This window comes from Globicephala melas, chromosome X, assembly GCF_963455315.2.
Source record: "Globicephala melas chromosome X, mGloMel1.2, whole genome shotgun sequence".
Lineage (NCBI taxonomy): Eukaryota > Metazoa > Chordata > Mammalia > Artiodactyla > Delphinidae > Globicephala > Globicephala melas.
Genome location: NC_083335.1, coordinates 118,595,270 through 118,619,987, shown reverse-complemented (window position 1 = coordinate 118,619,987; position 24,718 = coordinate 118,595,270). Strand labels below are relative to the sequence as shown.

General features: G+C 52.5%; 1 protein-coding gene across 1 annotated transcript; it reads right to left on the bottom strand.

Moving 5' to 3' along the window:
• Positions 1-12: 12 nt before the first annotated feature.
• On the bottom strand, positions 13-24,414 carry ASMT (acetylserotonin O-methyltransferase). Its single transcript, XM_070044672.1, has 10 exons — positions 24,359-24,414; positions 19,730-19,839; positions 15,426-15,535; positions 10,610-10,784; positions 8,505-8,640; positions 5,553-5,615; positions 5,118-5,133; positions 4,235-4,481; positions 3,432-3,572; positions 13-146 (listed from the first exon to the last, which is right to left on the bottom strand). The coding sequence occupies exons 1-10, from the start codon at positions 24,412-24,414 to the stop codon at positions 13-15; spliced, it is 1,188 nt and encodes a 395-aa protein (XP_069900773.1).
• Between the last annotated feature and the right edge of the window lie 304 nt (positions 24,415-24,718).

Below are 24,718 nucleotides of genomic sequence, written 5' to 3'. Positions count from 1 at the left end.
CGACACCCAGCCCTACCACATATCTGTCTTGCAGGCTTGACAGATTCTCACCAGCAAGTGTGAACACTTCTCATCCGTCCAGTCATGCAGGGCCCTGGCCAGGATGCACAGATCCGGCTCTGGAAGGCAGTCTTTAAAGAAATCTCCTGTGACCCAGGGCGAGTGCCCTGGGGTCAGCCTGCATCTCAATCCCGTTGGACCACACCAACACCCAGCAGGGAAAGGCCACCTGTATGGACCGAGCTTTCCCAGATCTTCCCAGCTGGTGACCCTTCAACCAGCCCCTGAACAAAAAGAAATCTCAGTGAAGACAGGACCATTCCGAACGATGTTTGGGGGCCCCTTTCCCTCCATCAGATCTGGACAATAGTTTTATTTTTATTTTGTTTCCGAAGGTCTCGTGTAAACAGACAGCATCCTTTAAGCCATGGATTTCAGGAGGTCCCTGGCAATGGATCAGAAGCCCCATTCCGATGAGTCAAACTGGACCAACAAGGTCCATACGTGTTTCCCTGACTGAATAAAGATGCCCACGAGACTCTTATCTGTAGGTGATGGCCAACACTCAACTCTCCTCCCATTTTTCCTGCAAGAAGTATCAATGTGGGAAGAGAGCTTGGATAGCCCTGAGCCGTACAGGGTTACCTCAGCTGACCTGTGTGGTCCATGCTCTGCAAATTCACGGGAATTGGGGAGGATGTCTTGGATGACATAGATGCTATCCCCTGGATCTCTTTCTTGTGCTGAGTGTCCCAGGAAACATGGACCCCAGAATATTCCCTCATGAGACAGGGCACGGAGAAGGAGGTTCCTCCAAATGGGTTTTCTTCCACTCAGTGAAGAAAGACGGGTTTTTCTTAGAAAACTACGGCCCAAGGGCCAAATTCGGTCAGGCGTCTGTTTGCCTACAGCCTGGAGAGAATGCAGACCCAGGAATGAAGGTCGACATGCCTGCACCTTCTACCAGCTGCCCTTGGGGACCAATCGCAGACACCCAACCTCAACGGGGTAACAGCACATAATACAGTAGAATTTCACTTAATTCCCCCAACCTCCAGAGTCTGCTTCTTCACCCCATTTTCCAAATGAGGCACCGAAGTAACACTGATCGTGTGTCTCCAAGAAGTAGGAGGAAGACTCCCCAGGGGTGGGATTAGGGTTAAGATCAGGGTGAGGCACTGCCTCTGCGCACAAAATCTAAGGGACCCCAAAACTTGGTCATTGAGGTTCAATGTATTTTAATACAATGGCTTTAGAAATCAACATTAAGGACTTCCCTGGTGGCGCAGTGGTTAAGAATCCACCTGCCAATGCAGGGGACACGGGTTCGAGCCCTGAGCCGGGAAGATCCCACATGCCAGGGAGTGACTAAGCCCGTGTGCCATAACTACTGAGCCTGCGCTCTAGAGCCCGCGAGCCACGACGACTGAGCCTGCGAGCCACAACTACTGAAGCCCACGTGCCTAGAGCCCATGCTCCGCAACAAGAGAAGCCACCGCAATGAGAAGCCCGCACACCTCAACGAAGAGTAGCCCCCGCTCGCCACAACTAGAGAAATCCCGCATGCAGCAGCGAAGACCCAGCACTGCCAAAAATAAATAAAAATTAAAAAGAATTTTTAAAAAATCAGCATTAAGCCCCCCACACCCCCCAACAAATTCCTGATGGTCAAAATTTCAGAATTTTAAATATTTATTTTTATTTATGTATTCATTTAGGCTGCACCGGGTCTTAGTTGCAGCACGCAGGATCTTTAGTTGTGGCGTGCAGACTTTTTAGTTGCAGCTAGTCTAACTGCGGGGTCTAGTTCCCCGACCAGGGATCGAACCTGGGCCCCCTGCATTGGGAGTGTGGAGTCTTAGCCACTGGACCACCAGGGACGTCCCCAAATTTCAGAATTTTCAATAAAGATGGTATCCAGCCCTTGAAGGACACGATTCAGCACATTCTTGTCACCTTGAAATCAGCCTATCGGATCCAGAGCTACTCAAAAGGAGATGATCCTTCGTCTGGATCAGTCAACATTTCGGGAATGTCTACCCCACATCTGGCCCCAGATGCAACGTTGATGGCCTGTCCCATGAGATGCCATGAACTTGGCGGTGATTTTTTTTTAAAGATCTTTTGCTGTAGATCATTTTATTGAATTTGTTACAATATTGATTCGGTTTTATGTTTTGGTGTTTTGGCCATGAGGCATGTGGGATCTTAGCTCCCCGACCAGGGATCGAACCCGCACCCTCTGCATTGGAAGATGAAATCTTAACCACTGCACCGCCAGGGAAGTCCCGTGCAGGTGATTTTTTTTAAAAAAAACATAATAGCGAGGGACTTCCCTGGCGGTCCAGTGGTTAAGACTGCACGCTTCCACTGCAGGTGGCACAGGTTCAATTCCTGGCTGGGGAGCTAAGATCCCACAAGCCGTATGGTGTGGCCAAAAATAATAATAATCATCATAGTGAATTTACAGCAGATCTAAGAGTGGATGGAAATGATATCCCCACCTGGTGTTTTTCTTCTGAGCGAGCAGAAAAATAGAAGCACGAAAGGCCAGTTTCCTCCATAAATGGAGGTACAGGGCGTCTGCTGGTAAGACCTTAGTTCCTGGGACAGCATCTCTGGGAGCCGCACCCCGCATTTCCAAAGCAAGAGGAAGTCCCTTCCAGCTCTCGGCAAAGCTGCTGTGGTCTCTGAGCCTTGGAAAGCCCGAGAAGCTTCTCAAGCTTCTGAGTCAGGAACTGACCCCTGACCCTACCTTCAACCCATGTCATTTACTGTCATTCATAAGTGACCTGGATTTAGACACCTGTGTGGGTGCCCTGCGGTGGCCGTAAGAAATGGCCACAGACCAGGAAATCCATCCTCCCCCATCCTGGAGACCAGACATGTGAGGTCAAGGTGTCCCAGGGCCGCGCTCCCTCCAGAGGCCCCAGGGGAGGGTTATTCCTGCCTCCTCCAGCTCCTGGGGGCTCCAGGCGTCCCTTGGCTTGTGGCCGCATCCCTCCCCTCTGTGCCTCTGTCTTCTCGGGGCTTCTCCTCTGTGTCTGTGTTTCTCCTCTTCTGTCTCTTAGAAGGACCCTGTCATTGGATGTAGGGTCACCCTCCTCCAGGAGGACCTCATCTCAGACCCTTCACTTCATCACATCTGCAAGGACCCTATTTCCTAATAAGGTCCCATTCACATATTCTAGGTGGACATGAATTTTGACGGGACACTGTTGAACCCAGTACAATACTCAAGAAAGAATTAATTGTAAGAAAACAATATACCCTCCCAGAGTTTTCCATCTGTCATGACTCACAGTTCTAGGTTGAGGGGAAGTATATTTGGAGGGTGAAGGAACCCACTCTGACCATCCACTGCCGCCTTCTCCCACGCCCCCCCGGGACGCATGCTTCCCCGTGGACACAGACAGCGCTTGGAAACCCACCTTCACAGAGGCCGATCCGTTCATCCTCCGGGAATGAGAAGTGCCTCTTTGCCATCTGGACCACGTCCGGGATGTCAAACACGGTGACCTGAGACCCCGGGTACAGAGACATGCACACCTTGGCCACAGCCCCGGAACCACCTGCAAGCGGACACAGGACGTGACAGGGTGGGGACCTGGGTGGTACCCACACTCTGGTCTCCATAGTTACAGGTTCACCTACAGGCCCTGGAATCTAGGGGGTCTTCCTGGTTGGGCCAACCCGCATGCCAACCTTCCACACAGACTCTGACCTGACTGTGTCCTCTCGTGCCAGGGCATTTGTCCACCCGAAGACAACAGCCAAGCAGAGGAAGCCCTGGGCAAATGCTGGAGTGAGATGTGCCCGTGGGTCCCTGTGGGGGACATTTCCAGGGGACGCCCCAGTGAGAAACAAGGGGGGCCCTCCCAGCCAACGGCATGCACGTCCCAGGTCCTGGAGACCCTCCTGTCTTGTGTTTTCATGCCCAGCTGGCCCCAGGGCAGAGCAATTGCAAGTCTGCTCTTGCTTAGAGGAGCCTGCTACCAGAGAACATGGCAAAGACACCCCTTGTGCACCAGAGATGATTTTCTGAAGCCTCACATCCCTACCCGAAGGGCGACCCGTGCTTTCCGTCCCTCCTCTATGGGAAGGCAGTGCTGGGTCAGGAGGGAGCTGCGGGGTCTCCTGAAACCAGACCGAGGGTTGGTGCTCACCGCTGCCGTTTTGCCCTCAACCGAGCCCCACCCCCTTATCCCGTAAGACAGGGAGAACGACCACCCACCCAGTCCTGCGTCTGTTCTGGGAGCTTCCCAGTGTCCAACGTGCAGGCTTGGCCGGCCTTCCTTCTCATCCCCGCCAGCATCACAACGGAGGAGTGACATCTGCCCCCCAGGACCCCAGTAAACTCTCCTGATCCTTGCAGGCTCACACGGTGTTTTCCTCCACCAGGAAGGCAGCGTGAGAAGACTCTGCTCTCGGAGTTTCAGCAGACCAGCCTGCAACCCCGCCCAGAGGATTCTCACTGCTGTCTACACGGAGAACCACATCTGTGTCCCACGGCCTCGTCCTTGGAGCCGGTGCTAGTTGGCTGCAGTGAAAGGAGCTAGGACCACAACAGCCTTTGGGAAGTGACAGAAAGATGCTCCCCACTGTCCTACTGGGATATCCATCTTCTTCCTTCGCTGGGTCACCGGGAACCATTAAAACCAGGGTGTCCTTGTGCACTGATGGTGGAGATGTAAATTGACGCAGCCACTATTGAGAACAGTACACAGGTTCCTCAGAAAACTACAAAATATAGTTGCCGTATGAACTTGCAATTCCACTCTTGGGCGTGTGTCCGGAGAAAACCATAATCTGAAAAGATCCCAAGATGCACCCCCAATGTTCACTGCAGCACTGTTTCCATGCAGGACATGGCAGCAACCTACATGTCCACTGACAGAGGAATGGATAAAAAAGATGTGGTGCATATATACAGTGGAATACTACTCAGCCATAAAAAAGAATGAAATGATGCCATTTGCAGCGACATGCACGGACCTGGAGATGATCACACTAAGTGAAGTAAGTCAGAGAAAGACAAATACCATATGATATCACTTCTACGTGGAATCTAAAATATGACATAAATGAACTTATGTATGAAACAGAAACAGACTCACAGACACAGAGAACAGACTAGTGGTTGCCAAGGGGGAGGGGGTGGGGGAGGGAAGGTCAGGATTAGCAGATGCAGCCTCGTGTATATAGGATGGATACACAGCAAGGTCCTACTGCAGAGCACGGGGAACTACATGCAATACCCTGGCATAAACCATCATGGAAAAGAATATTAAAGATTGTATGAATATGTATAACTGAGTCGGTTTGCTGCACAGCAGACGGTAACACAACACTGTCAATCAACTACACTCCAATAAAATTATAAAATATAAGCATAACCCTATCAGAGCAGGTGCTTGGGACCTGCCTGGCGGTCCAGTGGTTAAGACTCCTGCACTTCTACTGCAGGGGGCTCGGGTTCAACCCCTGGCTGGGGAGCTAAGAGCCCGCAGCGAGGCCAAAAAAAAAAAAAAAAAGCAGGTGCTTGGCGTTACCTGTAGATGGCAGTGAAGAGCTCCTCGGAGGGAACCCCAAAGGCCTTCAGATACCGGTTCCTCCTGTCTCGGAAATCGGGGGCGGGCATCACTCGGGTTCTGAGACTTTACTGCACATTAGGTACCACACACTGGTGCTCACAGACCCTATCCTTACATCGCAGACAGAGCAAACAGGAAACAAGTAACCCAAGACACTCACGAATTCATTTCTAGTTTGCAAAAAATAACTCCACATTCAGAGCTGCACGTTACCCGTCTTGCAGGCCTCTCTGATGTGAGGAAAGAAGAAACGAGGGACAGTCTAAAGACGGTGTAAAGATGCCGTGAAATGAGGCGATGCCTCGGTCCAGGAGGACTCAGCCCCTGGCACCTGGGGATGGGGCCGTCCTTGTAGCTGGAGGGCCAGCGGGTCTACCCACAGCTTCCTGCTACTCCCCTGAGGCCGGTGGGGGGGGATTTCCGGGTCCTCCTGGGCCCCGCTGCCTGATGTACAGGTGAGCTGGCTCCCCGCGGTGTGTCCTCCTTCCATCCTGGATCTAGTCTGGCTGCAGTCAGCCCCCTGCTCCTTTCATGGATATGAGGTGACCCAGCCTTCGGTCAGGTGAGGCGTCTCTTTCCACCTGACCTTCGGGAGACACCGATGAAAATTACACAGCAGCAGAAATACATGCCTCCGCGTGGGACCCACAGATACACCAGCACGAGGCAGGAGGAAGGAACCTGTTACTCTCCGTTGCTCCGAAACCAGAGGCTCCTTTTGCCCGTGGGGCAAAGCACTGAAGTCCCTCGGACCGACTCCAGAGGGTCCAGCAAGGGCTGCGGAGATGTGGCGGCGCCGCTGGTTACTCGCACCCTCGGGCGGAGTCCACTGGGCTGTGTCCAGCTCCTCACGGCTTCCTTCTTTAACTGAATGGGCCCCAAGGTCAAAAGCTCAGGGGGCGTCCCCTTGAAATCGCGACATCCTGCTTCTCGTAAAACACAAAGTTCGGAAGCTGGGGCGGCTGTCACCCCATGGCCGCGTGGGCACAACGTGTGGGAGCTGACGGGGGGCTGACCCCTTAGACGGGCGTCCACGCTCTGCCGTGCCACTGCCCCTACTGTGCCCTCTTGTCTGGTTGTGACACGAGACCCCTGACGCTTTGGTCTCCCTCAGAGACTCACTGAGAGTCCCCTTGGCTCCAAGCTGTGGGCCCGACCCTGACGCACTTTGCGCACCGGCCCTGGGCCACCTGGGGACGCTCAGAACAGCATCGACGCCACGTGCGCGGTGAGTCTCACGTGGGTGTGATCTTGGAAGAGAAACGTGAAATCAAACAGTGACGATAAGCGTGAATCTGATGAGCTGTACCTTTTCCAAAACCAGCGGCAGAACTGGGTCCTCGGGTTCTCACGGCTAAGCTACCGGAGGCTCAAGATGGGGTTTAAGTTAAAATAATTAAGAAAGAAAATGGAGAGCCACGGTTCTCAACAATGTCAATGTCTTCAGTTGGTTGTCACAACTGGGGGATGGGCAGCTCCTGGCACCCGGCGGGTGGGGACCAGGGAAGCTGCTGCACAGCCCACAGGGCCCGGGACGTCCACATCAGAGGGTCACCCAGCCCCGATGTCAGTCGTGCTGAGAAACCCTGACCTAGCATCAGAGATTCTCTCTATCAGTCACCTATTATAATTCCACTAGCTGTCGCTTATTGTCTATCTATCTATCTATCTATTCAGCCAGGGTTCCCCAACCCCTGGGCCGCGGACCAGTACCGGTCCATGGCCTGTCAGGAACTGGGCCACACAGCAGGGGGCAGACGAGCGAAGCTTCATCTGCCGCTCCCCACGGCTCACATTACCGTCTGAACCATCCCGCCATCGCTTGCGTTACTGCCCGAATTATCCTGCCAGCTCCCTCGCCCCGTCTGTGGAGAAACTGTCTTCCATGAAACCGGGCCTTGGTGTCAAAAGGTTGGGGACTGCTGTATTCATCTATCTCTCTATCATCTATCTAGACCCACCTATCAATATTTATCATCTTCTATCAGTATTTACCAATAATGTCCATCCATCATCATCTATCTCTCAAACTATGCATATTACCTATCAATCATCTGTCAATATCTATCATCTATTGATCACTATCTATCAGTACTTATCTATCAGCATTTATCTAACAATATTTATCTATCATTAACATCTACCTATAGATTCACTATCTATAGATCCATCTATCTACCTATCATCTATCCATACCTAACAATAGCTATCATTTTATCAATATCTATCTATATCTATCAATCACCTATCAAACTGTCAATATTGTCTATCAATCGTCTATCATCTATAATGTATCATTACTTATCTATCAGTATTTATCTAATAATATTGATCTACCAATATCTATCACTTAACTATAGCTCTATCCATCTGTCTCTACCGTAGTGATTCCCAGTTACAACTGATTTTGCCCCCAGGAGACACCTGTCAATGTCTGGGGACATTGTTGGTTGTCTCACTGGGGGGAGGGGGTGCTCCTGGCACCTGGCGGGTGGAGACCAGGGAAGCTGCTCCGCCCCCCACAGGACCCAGGACGCCCCACATCAGAGGGTCACCCAGCCCCACCCAGCCAGTGGGGTGAGGCTGAGAAGCCCGGTGTGCGGCACAGCCATCACATGCAGAGAGCAGCACGCAGGGTTTTCCACCGTATGTTCCAGATTATCTTCCTGCTTTGCCCTGGGGCACCCCCGCTTCCCCTGGAGACTCCTGAAGCACAAGGATTCTCATCACGACATCATTAGAGTAATCCCGTCGGTCGACACCAGGTGACCTCACACATCTGCTCCGGATTCCCAAATCTAATGATGTCGCGTTTGGTTCTACAAGAAACCCGGCATTTCGATTCCTCGGATGCCCTGAAAACCAGCCCCCAGGCAGCCCTGGGACTCAGGAGCGCCACCGACACCGCACCCACCTGACAGCCGCGCGGCCAGGTGGCCCCAGCCCAGGTAGGTGGTCCTGGCCGCGTACAGCAGCATGTCCTGCTGGGACTTGGGGCTGGCTCTGGCCAGGTAGGTGCTGGCGAGCTCTGTGTTTTCATACACAGCTGAAAACACACAGAACAGAGGAAAAAAAAACCAAAAACGCATTAGATACCAAGGCACCGCCGACATGCTGACACCAGCACTGGGAACACCCTGATGGAAACGCGATTCCTGCCTGGGACAACGGAAGTCCCAACAGCTGGACCCTCGTCCCGAAGGGCCGGCTGACCTGTGGGCAGCAGGCGCACCTGCTGGGTTCAGCTTCGGCAAATCCCATGGGAAGATCCGGCGGAGCAGTGAACAGCCAACGAGCCCGAGGGAAACGTATATTACAGTCTGCGGACCTTTAAGCAACACCTGATTCTAAAATGGACATATGGGGGCAACAGCCCGACTCGTGCAGAGGAAACAAAGATCAGGGGAGAAAGGGGCGCTTTTTGGGTGAGCTCAGCTGTGCAGCAGGGACCCGAGCCTGGTGGGGCCATCATCTCCACAAGGTGCAGGACGCCCACAGCCCCCCGGGGCAGACGGCACCGTGCTCCCCGGCTGCACCCTAAGCCACTCCATCCCTCCAGCCCCCGACAAGGGGGGACGGCCCTGGGCATCTCGGGGCCACATGTCCGAACGGCTCATCCGGTGCCTGGGCCTGTCCTGGGGGCCCAGCTGTGGTGCTTGGGGTCCGGCGTGGTCCTGTTCTTGGTCATGGCATCCCTCCTAGGACAGGAGCGCCTTGTCCCGCTCACGAGGAGGAAGGATCTAGCCTTTCATTTCTCCTGCACAATGCGTACCTGCCCAATGTTTGTGGGTCTCCACGGGGACCCCAGAGGCACAGCCGGAGTGGACGCTGCCGTCACGGGGCTTTCCAGCCTGTGCGCTTCCCCAAATCCTCACCTGCCTGGGCCGCATGTCAGCGGGAACCACAGGCTCCTCCCACCCCCAGGTGCTTCCCATGGAACAGCCAGCATCCTCCACAGGTGTATCCCGGCTGGGTCTCAGCATGGGCTGGGCATTCAGGGGCAGTGTTGCCAGTGGTGGCCGGGAGGGGGACCTGCAAAGCTTGTTCCCGTGGTGTGGCTGGTACCTGCTTGATTTCCAAGCCGGGCTATCTGAGCACCACCAACCCCTCAGATGATGTCTCCCTGTTCAAGTTAACTCGGCCGCACCCCGGAAATCCAACAGGTACACAAGTCCTTTGGCTGCAAGAAAAAAGCCCACCAGCTACCCCCCCACACCTCTGGTCCACCCACTCCTGTTCTATCAAGCGATAGTCCCTACACTTTGCAATTTCTCGGATTGACAAAACTCTAAAAAACCATCTGGATGACCGACATAGGGTTGACAGTTTTGAATTTTGCAAAGGAAGGACATTAAAAAAAAGAAAAAAAAACCCTACCATCACCATCTTCCATAAGAGAAAAGCAGCTTCAACACCAAAATAATATACTCTCATAAATGGCAACCCCTGAACTGAATCAGTTCAGCTTGATGGAAAATTACTCCCTTGAGATTTCTTTTTTTCACATTTTTATCTTGTTCCTTGGATACTTCATCGGGGTTCCAGTGCATACACCAGCCTGAGGAAACCTCTAGATCCAGAGCTGGTAAATGACATCCCGCCTTTGCTCTCTGATTTTGGCCCTCTGCCTGTTTTTGTCAATAAAGTTTTATTGGAACCCTGGCCCACTACCTGTTTTATCAATAAACTTTTATTAGAACCCTAGCCCACCACCAATTTTGTCAATAAAGTTTTACTAGAACCCCGTTCCACCACCTCTTTCGTTAATAAAGTTTTACTGGAACCCTGGCCTACCACCTGTCTTGTCAATAAAGTTTTATTGGCACTCAGCCCCTCCCATTTGTCTCCAGCTGCTTGGGTGCGCCAAGGGCAGAGATGGGTGGCAGCTGCAGAGACCACACGGCCAGCCCACAAGGCTAAGAATACTTACTCTCCGGCCCTTTACAGAAAAAAAAAAAAAAAGTGCTGAGGGTGCACCTTTAAAATGCCTCCTTCGAACTAGCCAGGATGCTTACCTTTTTCTCTCCTCACTTCCACTTGAAGCAGCTTCAGGGACACACAGGCATGCAGCAGTAGCTCTGTCCCCCGGGAGCTGACGCCCAGACGTGCAGCCACTGCAGCCGAGCCCAGGGCCTCCAGGACCTCGGCCAGAAGGTCAAAGACTCCCAGCTCACAGGCGGAGAAGAGAACCTCGGGGCAACGGCAGAAACCAGACTCAGCTTCAATTCTCTTAAGAACCAGAGGCACACGCCATGGGGAGGGAGCGTGCATCTGCAAGTGCTCAGGGAAACAGGGCAGTTCCTCACAAAATTCAGCGTAGCATGACCACAGGATCCAGCAATTCCACTGCTGGGTGTAGACCCCAAAGAACCAAAAGTAGGGGGCCAGATAGCGTGGACACCCGTGTGTTCACGTGAAGCATTCTTCAAAATGGCCAAAAGGTGGATGCCACCCAGGCGTCCACTGATGGATGGATGGATACACAAAATACCGTGTAAAAACAATGGAACATGACTCAGTCTTAGAAAAGACGGGAATTCTGATTCAGGTACAATGTGGATGAACCTTGAGGACATGATGCTGAGTGAGAGAAGCCAGACACAGAAGGACATGTGCCGGGGTTCCCTAGAAGAGTCACATTCACAGAAAGTAGATGGTGGGTCCAGGGGCTGGGGGAGGGGGAGTCAGTGTTTAATGGGGACAAAGTTTGGGAAGATGGGAGAGTTCTGGACATGATGGTGGGGATGGTTGCCCAGCAATATAAATGGACTTGATGCCAATGAACTGTGCCCTTAAAAATGGTAGATTTTATAGTACGTCTATTTTACCACAATAAAAACAGTTTTTAAATGACGCTTCCACCTTGCACCCACGAAGAGACCGCTCCTGCTGTTTCAGCCCTAATCCTGCCCCACGAGAGTGGATGGATCGGTCCCCAGGGAGGGTGGGCGCCAGGGCCCGGTGGGGGCTGTCCCCCTAGGGGTAGGGGCCAAGGGCGTCATTCGTGGGCTGGCCAGCCGGGCAGGAGCAAAGGTGTGGGAGCCTGGTAGGTCCAGGCGTCTGCAGCAGCTGCCCCCGCCCTGTCCGTCCACAGAAGCTCTTCACGGAACCTGCCCGGAACAGCAAGAACCTGTCCTGGGAAATGCACACCCCCCGTGAGGGACCCTGAGGTCCCCAAAGGGGACGCCCGAGGGATATCGAGGGGCACGTGCAACCACGGGAAGCCACGCGTGAGTTTTCAAAATCCTATAATCCTCTCTCGCTGGTCACACTGGTCACCTGGGAGCAGAAATTCGGGGGATGGGGGACAGACAGCGCCTTCTGCGTTTTCATTCCACGCCCTTCCTTCTGCATTGTTCGCACTTTCCAAACAAGGAAATATATGCAGTCCTTTTTTTTTCCTTAAGGTGTCAGTGGTGTTCCCTACCCGCTGGTGTCCAGAGTCTTAAGACGGTTTATTTTCTCTTTTTCTCTCTCCATCTAAAGAAGTGAATGGGGTGTCTCCAAATAATACAAAAAGGGTAAAACGAATGAATAAACCATTAATGCATTTTTCTCCCTCGCACACAAGGTTCGGGATGACATTGGCCATGAGAGGCGGATCCATTAACGCCCCACGAGGAGAGACAGTTACTTTTCTTTTTTCCAGAATTGTACCCTAGCTTTCGGGTGCAATTTTTATTTTCATTTTTTTGAAGTAGAGTTGATTTACAACGTCGTGTTAGTTTCAGGTGTACAGCGAAGTGACTCAGTTATATATAAAAGAATACACGTGTACATTCTTTTTCAGATTCTTTTCCCACATAGATTACAAAATATTGAGTATAGTTCCCTGCGCTACACAGTAGGTCCTTATTATTTATCCTTTTTCATTTTTAAAAATTAAAAAAAATTTTACTGGCGTGTAGGTGGTTTACAGTGTTGTCTTAAGTTTCAGGTGTGCAGTGGAGAGATGGTTTCTTGAGACAATGTGTTTCCCACACTTACGATTAGGTTTGTTTTAACAGCATAAAAATAAGACCTGTGTCTACGTTAACTAGGGAAGTTGCTGCTTCCCGACCCACGATGACACTGGAAAGCCCTCCAAATGCATGTGCGAGAGGGGAGTGTAATACTATCGTGTTAATTCCTAATTCTGCTATTAAGGTTCTAGTAACTGTTATTCTATTAAGGCAGCGGCGCTACCGATGTTGGGGGCTGGATCAACCTCTGATGTGGGGCGTCCTGGGCACTGCGGGGTGTGCAGCAGCAGCCCTGGTCTCCACCCACCGGATGTCAGGAGCTCCCCTCCCCCCTCCCCAGCTGTGACAAGCAAACATGTCCCCAGACACTGACAAGTGTGCCCCCGGGGGCACAGCCCCCACTTGAGAACCATTATATTAAAGTTCCATCAACTCTCACTCTACTAAGATTATATTTTATATTAACTCTTGTTAAGATTGTATCCATTCCTATTCCCTTAAGATTGCATTAACTCTTATTTTATTAAGATTGAATCTACTCTTCCAAAGGTACTATTGGTTGTTATCCTATTAAGGTCGCATGAACTCTTGCTGTATTAAGGTGCTAAGTTTTATCCTATTGAGATGGTATTAGCTCTTGCAGTGAGGTTGTATTAACTCTTGGTATAGTAAATGGCAATCACTCTTGTTCTACTGAGATGTTATCGACTCTCATTCCACGAAGGTTGTATTCAGATTTTTTCTATTAAGGTTTTATTAAGTCTCATTCTATTAAGGATGTGTTAAGGTATATTCTCTAAAGATGGTACTAGTTCTTCTTCTGTTAAAGTTGTGTTGACTCTTGCTCTGTGAAGTTTGCATTACCTCTCACCCTGTCATGACTGTATGAGCTCCTGTATTAAGGCTGTACTCACTCTTTGTGTGTGAAGATTTTACGAACTCTTATTCTATGTGGTTGTAGTAAGTTTTATGCTCTTAACGTTGGATGAACCTCTTGTATTGAGATTCTATTAACTCTTGTCCTATTAAGGTTGTATTATCTGGTTAAGACGGTGTTCGCTTTTATGTAGTGAGGTTGTATTAACTCTTACTATAGTAGAGCTGTAATCACTCTTCTATTGAGAGGTTACTGACTTATTCTTTCAAGCTTGCATTCAGCTTTCTTCTACGGAGAGTTTATTAACTCTCTCGTTCCGTTCAGGCTGTATTAAGTTTTATTCTAAAACTAAAATTGCATCTGCTCTGATTCTGTTACAGGTGACAGTACACGGCATGAAATTGCGTGTACCAAAGCGACTTTCCTCCCAAGAGTTATAAGCCACCGCACACCCTGTGAGCACGCAGCTGGCACTGAGTAAAGAGCGGGCAGCCCCAGCCGGCTGGGGACGGGATGGGAGCACAGCCAGGTCACGTTTTCAAGCCAGGGGAAGGCAGCAAGTTACTCTGTTTTCTGTAAGGTCCTCTTCCCTATATCTCAGTGGCGCTAAGATAGGCGTCGTAGCCCAGGGGGGTCCCCGGGTAGCGTTCGGGGGATCCGGACCTTGGATGGGGAAGATGCTTCACTCCCCTTTTCGGTCCACCCTTCCTGAATCTAAGCACCCCCCTCGAGGACGAAGTCCGCCCAGACCATGCATGTGTGACCACGTGGCCAGGAGGTGCTACACTGTCCTCAGGGGCACGACAGCAGCCGCAGAGACCGTGGGACCCTGCCGGCGGGCAGTGCCCTCCCTGAAGCCGGGGGTCTGGATGGACCACCAGCTGCAGACAGCGCCCCGTCTTGCTGCCACAGACCCACACACCCCTCCCCTCCCGCCAGCGTGGCCAAGCTTGGGGCATCTCTAGGCCTCAAGGACAGTCAGCTGCCACGTGGTGAGGCTGTGTGTTCTCAACGGCGGAGCCTCACTCGAGAAAGCCTGGAGGGCTCGTGCTCTTCAGAGAGACAGGCCCAGCCTCGCCCTCAAGCAAGCGGAGACTGGCCTGCCCCTACCTGCTTCCGAGCGACTGCGCACGGCGAGCTGCACCACCTGGACCCCAAAGCGAGGACGGACTGGATTCCCAGTGAATCTGGCCGAAGGGCTGCACCCGCCGCTCACAACCTCATTCAACACACCTGCCACCCGTGTCTCTCTACAACACAAAATCCAGCTCCAACTTCCCTCCAGTTTTCACTGAAGCAAAAATGCAAGTAACACAAGAATCACCTTTAACCATTTTAGACTAAACAGCTCAGCGGCGTTTAGCACATCCACAACGTTGGGTAACCGCCACCTCTATCTGGTTCCAGAACCTTCTCACCCCCCCAGAGGACACCCCGTCCCCACGAGCCGTCACCCCCATCCCCCTCCCCAGCCCCTGGCGCCACAAGCCCACTTTCTGCCCGTCGGACTTGCCTGTCCTGGACGTTTCCTATAAACAGTCACACACCCTGGGACCTTCTGTGTCTGGCACTTTCACTGCACATAATATTCAGCCACGAGAAGGGATGAAACACTTACGTCTCCTACCTCCTGGGTGAACCTTTCAAAGCTGCCTCGATTTTAAACGCATCACCTTAGGGTGCAGCAGACGAGCACCCGTATTCCTCGATCACCAAGTGTTTGAAATAAGTTGATACCTGTATTCCAATAACCACCATTTCCTTTGTAATCTTATCTAGTTCAGGTTAAGCTTGCATGAACATCATTCTGAGATGGAGTCCACGGGGGTCAACAGATCCCCAGAAGGGCCCCAGGCCCCGATGGCCAAGCTTCTGCACACAGTCTTGTCCAGAGTTCCCGGACATTCTCATCCCCCCGGAGGAGAGCAGACAGTGCAGGTGACAGCCTCAGGCTGTCTACGTGCCCAGCCGCTAGCTCTCAGAGCTCCCCACCTGGGCGACCACGAAGGCGCTGGAATATTCCTCCAGGAGACCGCAGTTCTCCTCCCCAGGGGGAACCCGTCTTCCCTCCAGGCCAGCCTGGCTTGGAGGACCCCAACGTCCTGGCTTCGAGAATCACGGGTCTCTGAGCAAGCTGAGGGGACGGCCAGGGGCTCAGTGCTGATGCCCCAAGCTCTTTGCTTGGGCCAGGAGTGAGCCCAAGATGGATTATTCTAGAAAATTCCATCAGCCTGATTAAGGGGATGACAAAGCTTATGGGGACCCCCGGGGTTTCCGCTCACTCCTTCTGTCCCTGATGAGCACACAGCCCTAAAATCACCTGCACCCCCAGCCCCTGCCCGCCCTTGCACCATCAGCTGTGGAACTGGTCCCAAACCCGTATGCCCACTAATCCCTGGCGTTGATAACCCATTGGATGGACTGAACAGGCTCTGGGCCCTTCATATGGGGAGAGAGGGGGTCTATCAATTTTCTGGTGCAGCTGTAACAAATGACCACAAACTGGGGGGCTGTAAACCACAAACATTCATCCTCACCTAGTCCTGGAGACTAGACGTCTGAGGTCAAGGTGTCCCAGGGCCGTGCTCCCTCCAGAGGCTCCAGGGGAGGGTCCTTCCTGCCTCTTCCAGCTTCTGGGGGCTCCAGGCGTCCCTGGGCTCGTGGCCGCATCCCTCCCATCTCTGCCTTTGTCTTGGGGCTTCTCCTCTATGTCTGTGTCTCTTCTTTTCTGTGTCTTAGAAGGACCCTGTCATTGGATGTAGGGCCACCTTCATCCAGGAGGACCTCATCTCAGACCCTTCACTACATCACATCTGCAAACACCCCTTTTCCAAATAAGGTCCCGTTCCTGGGTTCTGGGGGTTACGACAAGGACATATGTTTTGGGGGGCCATCATTTAATCCGCTACACCAGGGTGATCAATTATTTCCACTGAAGGCGTTTCAATCACCAATGAACCATGGTGAGCCATGCTAATCCCAGAGGAAGCCCAGAACCCGCCCTGAACCGGGTCCTGCCATGGCCCAGCCCTGCTGGGGAGCTGCTCCCCCCTTTTCCAGCCATTTCTGACACTCAAGTTTAAACCCTCAGAGCCCAGATGGAGGCTGCAGCTCCCCCCCGCACCTGCCCCCGCCGTGGTGGCCCTCCTTTTCTCACCCTGGACCCCGGCAAGCAGGACCTCAGTGTCAGCTGACCATGCCACGGTGGACACAGCCTGAAGGCGAGAGCGACAGGGGGATCCCTGGGAGGGACCCACAGGAGGCCAGAGGGACTGGCCTTGGAGACCATTTGCTTGATTAAAACGCAAGCAGCCCTTTTTTAGCCAAATCCCCCTCGGCTGCAGGATCAATCCGGCATCTTCACTTAAGGTGATTAGTTTAGTAACGAGATTGAGTGACGAGAAGGAACCTATGAAATTCAAGGTCGGGGCTTGGATTTACTCTTCCAGGGGCAGAAAGTGTTACCGGCCGGGGTTCCTGGGCTCCTTAATCGATAAAAATTGATCAGAGGCCAGACAAGAAATTCAGGCAAAGCTTTACTGGGGTCCCTGCTGCAGCAGGGGGGGAGCGAGAACAAGTAACAGGTGCCCTTGCCCCGCTCCCCGAGGCGGGGGCAGCTGGGTCCTTCTACGGGGTGAGGGTAGGGGTGTGTCCAGGGGTCGGGCCGGAGGGGAGGCTTAGGGGGTCTGCCCACCCCTTTGGTGGTGTGAGTGCAGGGGGCGTGCGCAGTGCCCTGCCTTGGTGGTGTGAGTGCAGGGGGCGTGCGCAGTGCCCTGCCTTGGTGGTGTGAGTGCAGGGGGCGTGCGCAGTGCCCTGCCTTGGTGGTGTGAGTGCAGGGGGCGTGCGCAGTGCCCTGCCTTGGTGGTGTGAGTGCAGGGGGCGTGCGCAGTGCCCGCCTTTGCTCCCGGCTCTTCAGAGATCACAGGTGGGTTTTTGGTCTCTTTGTATCTTTTGTCCAGAATTTGCCCCAACTGAGCATGCATGCAGTTATTTTTAGTCCCTTAGTTTCTTTGTATTTTGCTGCTCCAGGAGAGGTGTGTCCAGGTGCAAGCCCTGCAGCGAAGGGTCCCAGGTCCCAGCCTGTCTCAAAAGGACTTAGAGGCCACGAGAGCCCCAAGGTGCCTGGCCGTGCTGAGCTGTTCATTGGATCAGCATCTGCCCTGCACAGCCAGGCCCTCAACGGTCCCCATTTATACCGGAAGAAGGAAGACGGCATCCTGACAGAAGGCTATTCTCATCGGCCAGAAAAGAATTTATGTGGACGAGTGTTCTTTAAAAATGAGCCTAGGGGCTTCCCTGGCAGTGCAGTGGCTAAGAAGACTCCGCGCTTCCACGGCAGGGGGCGTGGGTTCGATCCCCAGTTGGGGAAATAAGATCCCACATGCCGTGCAGCGAGGCCAAAGAAAATAAAAGAAAAAAGCACAGATATCCGCTGGAGAGATTGCGGGTTCGGTTCCAGGCCACCCCAATAAAACAAATATTGTGAGTCATGGTAATAACATCAAAAACCACAGACACCATAACAAATAATTTAAAGGTTTGAAATGCTGCGAGAATGACCCAAATGTGACACCGAGACACAAGGTGAGCAAATGATGTTGGAAAAATGGCGCCAACGGACTTGCTCGACACAGGGGGGGCCCAAACCTTCCATTTCTAAAAAATCCACCATCTGTAAAATGCAGCAAAGCAAAGCATGACGAAACAAGGTCTGCCCATCCGTGGAAACTTAGGAAGAACCAGAACACCAAAGCAGCCTCAGGTGATCGCACGTACAGGCCGGATGAAAATGCACGGCCTGTTCTGGGCTGCGTGGCTGCCCTGCCTCTGTCTCCGGGGGTCCCTGCACATCAGTGTTGAAGACACACACGTGCAGGACAGAGACGGCTATCCCCACTGCTCCTCTGCTTCTCAGTACACGAGCTTGCAAACAGCCTCTTCTGCTTTCACTGCAAACAACCATACGCGTTCTAAAACCATCTCTAAATCATATGGTCCAGTAACACACTGACTGGTAAAGATCCATGCACCCCAACGTTCGTAGCAGCACTATGCACAGTAACCAGGACACGGAAGCAACCTAAGTGCCCATCAGCAGAGGACTGGATAAAGAAGATGTGGCACACACACACAAAGGAATATTACTCAGCCATAAAAAAGAATGAAACCATGCCATTTGCAGCAACATGGTGGACCTAGAGGTGATCATACTAAGTGAAGCAAGTCAGACAGAGAAAGAGAAATACCATATGATATCACTTATACATGGAATCTAAAACATGACACAAACACCTATGAAACAGAAACAGACTCACAGACGTAGAGAACAGACTTGTGGTAGCCAAGGGGGAGGGGGGTGGGGGAGGGATGGAGTGGGAGTCTGGGGTTAGTAGATGCAAACTATTACATTTAGGATGGATCAACAACAAGGTCTTACTGTAGAGCACAGGGGACTATATTCAATATCCTGGGATAAACCATCATGGAAAAGAATATGAATAAAATACATATATACGTATAACTGAAACACTTTTGTAGCAGAAATTAACACATTGTAAATCAACTCTGCCTCAATAAAATAAATTTTTTTTTAAATCTCTAACTTAAACGTAAGCACAAATGTAAAAAGCTTCCGGCTTTTTAAACACTCCCAGGGCTGACGTGCAAGGAAGATGTTAAATCAGAGATTCAACGTGATCTAGTCATTAGGTGAGAAATGGTTGTATCAATTCCAAAATGTACATTTAAAAAACCCAAACACTTAACATCTCTGAAATTGGGATGTTGCACTGGGTTGAAGACTGTCCCCCTAAAATTCCTGGAACCTCAGAAAAGACCTTATTTGGAAATGCAGTCTTTGCGGGTGTGATGAAGTGAAGGGTCTGAGATGAGGTGGCCTCCTGGAGGAGGGTGGCCCTACATCCAATGACAGGGTCCTTCTAAGAGACAGAAGAGGAGAGACCCAGACACAGAGGAGAAGCCCCGGGAAGACAGAGGCACAGAGGGGAGGGATGCGGCCACAAGCCCAGGGACGCCTGGAGCCCCCAGAAGCTGGAAGAGGCGGGAAGGACCCTCCCCTGGAGCCTCTGGAGGGACCGTGGCCCTGGGACACCTTGACCCTCACATGCCTGGCCTCCAGGACTGGGGAAGGATGACTGTTTGTTATTTTAAGCCCCCAGCTTGTGTCCATCTGTCACAGACGCCCCAGAAAACCCATACAGATCTCTCCCCAGTAGCGGCGAGTCACGGATCAGTGTTGGACGGCAGCGTTCCTGTTTCAGAGGTGCACCCCTCACTCTGCGCCTTGCAGCGGGTGGGGTCCAAGGCCGAGGAGATACCGAGCTGGTGTAAGGACGACGCATGAGCAGGAGAGACGCCCCGGGCTGTGAGCCGCGTGGGCCTAAGCCTGGAGAGGCCGAAGCATGGCGGGTGGGCGGCGGCCACACCATCCTCTGCTCCCCGCCTCGGCCCAGGAGGGCGGGGCTGGCCGATGTCTGGGGAGCTGTACACCCTCCAGTCCCTGAACCAAACCAGCCTTCTAAACCTTTTCAAAGATCGAGGCGCCCAGGGAACTGTAACCGAGTAGGAGCCTCTGGGGCCTTCCGGGACAAACCCCTCCCCCATGCCCTCTGCCGTAGCTCCTCCCTGAAGTACTTAGATAACAGTATCTGGTGCACGTTTCCGGAGTTGCTCTGCAGAGGCTAAAACCACCACCAAGCGGAAGAAATTAACTACCTGATGATCATGAGCACACAGCCCCCAGACCTCCTGGCAGCTGAGGACTGATGACGTGAACCCCTGTGACCCTGTCCTGGTCCCTCACCGTCAGGCAATCAGAGAACTGTGCAGGAGCTGATCGCACATCCTGGGACACGCCTACCGTGCTTCGCCTTTAAAAATGCTTTGCCGAAGCCCTTCGGGGAGGTCGGGTTTTTCGAGCACCAGCCCTGTTCTCCTTGCTGGGCCCTGCAGTAAGGCTGCACTTTCCTTCGCCACAGGGGTGAAGGAAACTGGCTTTACTGCACACAGGACCCGAGTTTGGCTCCGTTACTGAGTTAGACCAAGAAGCCGGGAAAGGAGAAATCAAACAAAAAGCCAAAACACCAGATCCTTAGGTTTTCATTCGTGTAAAATGCACGTAACATAAAACTGACCATTTTAACCATTTCAGGTAAACAGCTCAGAAGCGTTTAGGACTTTCACAGTGTTGTGCAAACATCACCTCTATCAAACCTTCTCATCCCCCCGAGGAGACCCCGTCCCCATGAAAAGTCACTCCCCCTCCCCCTCCCCCAGCCCCCGACAACCATGAATCTCCTTTCTTGTCTCTGTGGATTTGCCTGTTCTGGACGTTTCCTACCAACGGAACCACACACTGTGTGTCCTTCTGGGTCTGGCTTCTCTCACTGAGCATCGTGTGTTCAAGGTCCATCCACGTGGCAGCCTGTGTCAGGGCTTCACTCCTTTTCACGGCTGAGTCATATTCTACTGTGTGCATGGGCCCCGTGCTGTGTATCCATCCATCCATGGACACTTGGGTTGTTTCCACATTTGTCGCCGTTGTAAATACTGCCGTTATGAATATCCCTGTACAAGCTTTTCTTAGATGACTGTTTTCAGTTCCTCTGGGTGTACACTTGGCAGTGGGATGACTGGGTCCCACAGTACGTCTATGTTTAACTTTTTAGGAAACTGCTATACTGCTTCCCACAGCAGCTGCCCTATTTACATTCCCACCAACTGTGCACAGGGACCCAGTTTCTCCACATCCTTGTCAGTGTTTATTTCCCGTTTATTATTACTATCAGTGGTGGTGACTAGTAGTCATAGTAGTACTGCCGTCCTAGTGGGCTTTTTAATTGAGCAAATTGTTTGCTTTTGAGTTTGGAGCCTGGGGCCGCAGGATGCTTTAACTTGCTGCCCTAAAGCAAGAGGGAACGTGATTAGAGAAGGGCGAGTTCAGACGTACTTGGAGACCACCTGGTATTCGTTACTTGCAGCTCCTGTAATACCTCAGACTGGGGGCTTATAAGCAACACACACTGATTCCTCACGGTCCTGGAGGCTGGACGTCCGAGATCCCGGCGAGGGCAGATTTAGCATCTGGTGAGGACCCTCCTCCTGGTTCCTAGATGGACGTCTTCTCACTGTGTCCTCACACGGAGGAAGCGGTGAGGGAGCTCCCTGGGGTCTCTTTTCTAAGGACACTAATCCCATCCACGGGGGCTCCACCCTCATGACCTCATCACCTCCCAGAGGCCCCACCTCCTGACACCATCGCCTTGGGGGTAAGGGGCCCCCCACAACATGTCTGAATTTGGGGGGACGCGAACGTTCCGTCTACAGCGCCTGGGTGCGAGCGTTCTGACGGGGCGGTGAGGGTGGTGGGAGTGTGAGGGCAGCGCCTGAGTTGCAGGGCAGGAGAGAAGACCCTCCTGCAGGGGTTTTATGGACGAGAGCAGAGATGGGGGGACTCAGGCTGAAGCGGGTGTGGGGAGACACGTACACAGCTCGGGGATGGAGACGTCAGCCTGTCTGCGCGCTGACTGGAGGGGTCTGATGAGAGAGGCGGGTACGTATAGCACCCGGGAAGGGCCTGCCCGGAGGAGGGGGCTGGGCCTCGGGCACGCCATGTGCGTGTGGGCAGTGGGGCAGGTGGGAGGGGCTGGAAGGGGCGCGCCACGAAGTGCACCCCCTCCTCCGACAGAGCAAGAGCATCACCTGGAAAACCGCTGTTACAGGAGCTCCACCCCCCCCCCACACCTGCCGCGTGGAATCCTGCCTTTTCCTCTCACCCCGAGGTGAGCCCAGAACACCTGGGAGTCTGAAACCAGACCGCCATCCCGGGGGGTCTTTCAGGTGCCCGCCGCGCTTTTTTTAATATCATCTAAATGCAAATGCAAACGGCACAATGCTTGGCACATAGCAGACGTTTTTCCAATTTGCTGCGTCCTGTGGAGTGTCTGATAGACCCCGAACACCCTAGCGATTTAATAACGCCATCCACCCACTTAAACCCGCAAGACAGCGTGTTTAAAGTAATAATGTCGTGCGGTTTCCTTTTCTAGTTCTATCCACGTTCTCAACTCACTTCTCTCCCCGCCAGGGTTCTGGGCTCTATGTTTTGTGCTTAGAAATGTACCTGGTCGTCCCATCATACTTGTGAAGTAAGATGTCTATACACGAGGTGACGGAGGTTAACTAGCCTTTTCGTGGTGATCGTTTTGCAGTATACACAAATTTCAAACCAATATGTCAATTATATCTCAATAAAACTAGAAAAAATAAAATATATAAATTGAAATTGTACGAGAATTTACGTTTTTTGGGTTTTTTACTGTTAACAGGTTTTATGTGTTTTCTGTGCTCTGACTCATAGTGAGCAGGTGTATAAATGAAAACTTTGCAAATGTTAATAACTGATGTTCGACTGGAAATGCGTCCTCTAAACGAGGTGGACAGGGCTTCCTCTCACGATGGCTCAGAGTGAACTTTCTCCCGGTTTTCCTGGGGTCTGGGGGAACCTGGTTCATGTACTTGGTGGGAGCAGAAACATGGACAGAAGGGTGTCACTTCCTTTTTAACAATCTCCCAGCACACACCTCCAGGAGGCCCTTCTTCCGTTCCGCTGTCACCGTGTCGCTCCCAGACCCACCTCTCCAGGTGACACTGGGACCCTAGAAGCCGTGTCACCTTGGGGAGCAGAGCCCAAGTATGAGGAAGGAGGAGGCACGGTGCCTCCACGGGGGCCGCGAGAGGGAGGAGAAGGGGGACGCTGGAGCCAGGCACATTCCCAGGACGATCAGTTACAAGAACAAGTTTAGAGCGAAGCCGAGGACTGAGAAATGGCCCCGATCCCCTTCAAACCGTGTGTGCATCAAGGACCCCGTGAGCTGGCATGAAGCCCCACGTGGGAGATCACAGGGCAAAGACAGGAAGTGGGGACTCTAGCTGGCAAGACGGCAGCCTAGGTGACTCAGGTGAGTCGGCGGGGTTTCCGCCGTGTGTGTTGAGCAGGGATAGGCATGGTGAGGAAAAGCACAGGTGCCTGGAGGAGCGAGGCATGGTTACAGTGGTGACACCCTCCTCTTTGGCAGAACTTTAAAAATCCAGATAAGTAAAAGCAACTACAAAACGAAAGCAGGTCAAAAATCCCTTTGCATCGATAGTCGCCTGTCAGATGCAGGGTCTGCAGGAGTGAAGATGGCAGTGACAGGGGTGAGACAACTGCGCGACGCCACGTCAGCCCCGTCCCTCCCTGGAGCCCTCCCTGAGAGCTCTGCGCCCAGGAGTGGAGCTGGCAGTGACAGGGGTGAGCCAGCCGCCCGACGCCACGTCAGCCCCGTCCCTCCCTGGGGCCCTCCCTGAGAGCTCTGCGCCTTCCCTCATGTCCCAGTCTCTCCTCGAATGCAGGGCGCTAGGTTCCAGAGGACACAAGAGCCACAGTCAAGTCCCAAATCCCAGAACACCTGGTGGCCCCCAGGCCCTCAGGTCTGGAGAACATCTCCGCCCGGGTGAAACGGATAAATGGGGCGTGGTTTTTATTTACCTACAATGAGATAACGAGCCCACTCGGCTAGAACGAGGCTCAGGACAAAATGCTGTGAGACAGACAGAAAAGGAGAAGCAAACCTCCCATTCATTCTCCCCAGAAGTTGGCAGGACAACGCTTCTAGGGTGGAAACCTTCCATTTCCTCAGTGAACGTGTTCCTTACTCACAGCGCCCCTGATTACAGTCTAGTCACCTCAGAACTAAGAAAAATCCTGGTTTGTGAAGATAAAATCGAATTAGTTAACAGACGTGTTTCAATTAATCTCTATTTTTTATCGCTAACAACTCCTACAGAAAACAAGAGAACTTATAGAAAATAAACGAAAGCACAATTGTCCCTCGGTATCTACGGGGATCCGTTCCAGGACTCACCGCCGGTACCAAAATTCGCCGATGCTGCAGTCCCAGAGTCCACCTCCCGGATCCATGGTTCCGCACACACGGCTTCAACCAACCGCGGGTGGTAAACATAGTATTCAATCTGCGGTTCACTGAATCCATGGATGTGGAACCCGTGGATAAGGGTTGGTTGCACTGTAACCTGGGAAATCCCACCCTAAGTCATAAGGACGACAAGTGCCTTAAACCCAAGATGAGTCCAAACCAGCAGGATCCCAACGGGCTGTATGGGTGCTCTTCACCTGGTCCCCACGCAAGTCACTGCCGTCAGCCTCACAGGAGAGGGGCTGTTGGGTGAAACGGTTCTAAGCCAGGCTCCCAAATCCTCATTCT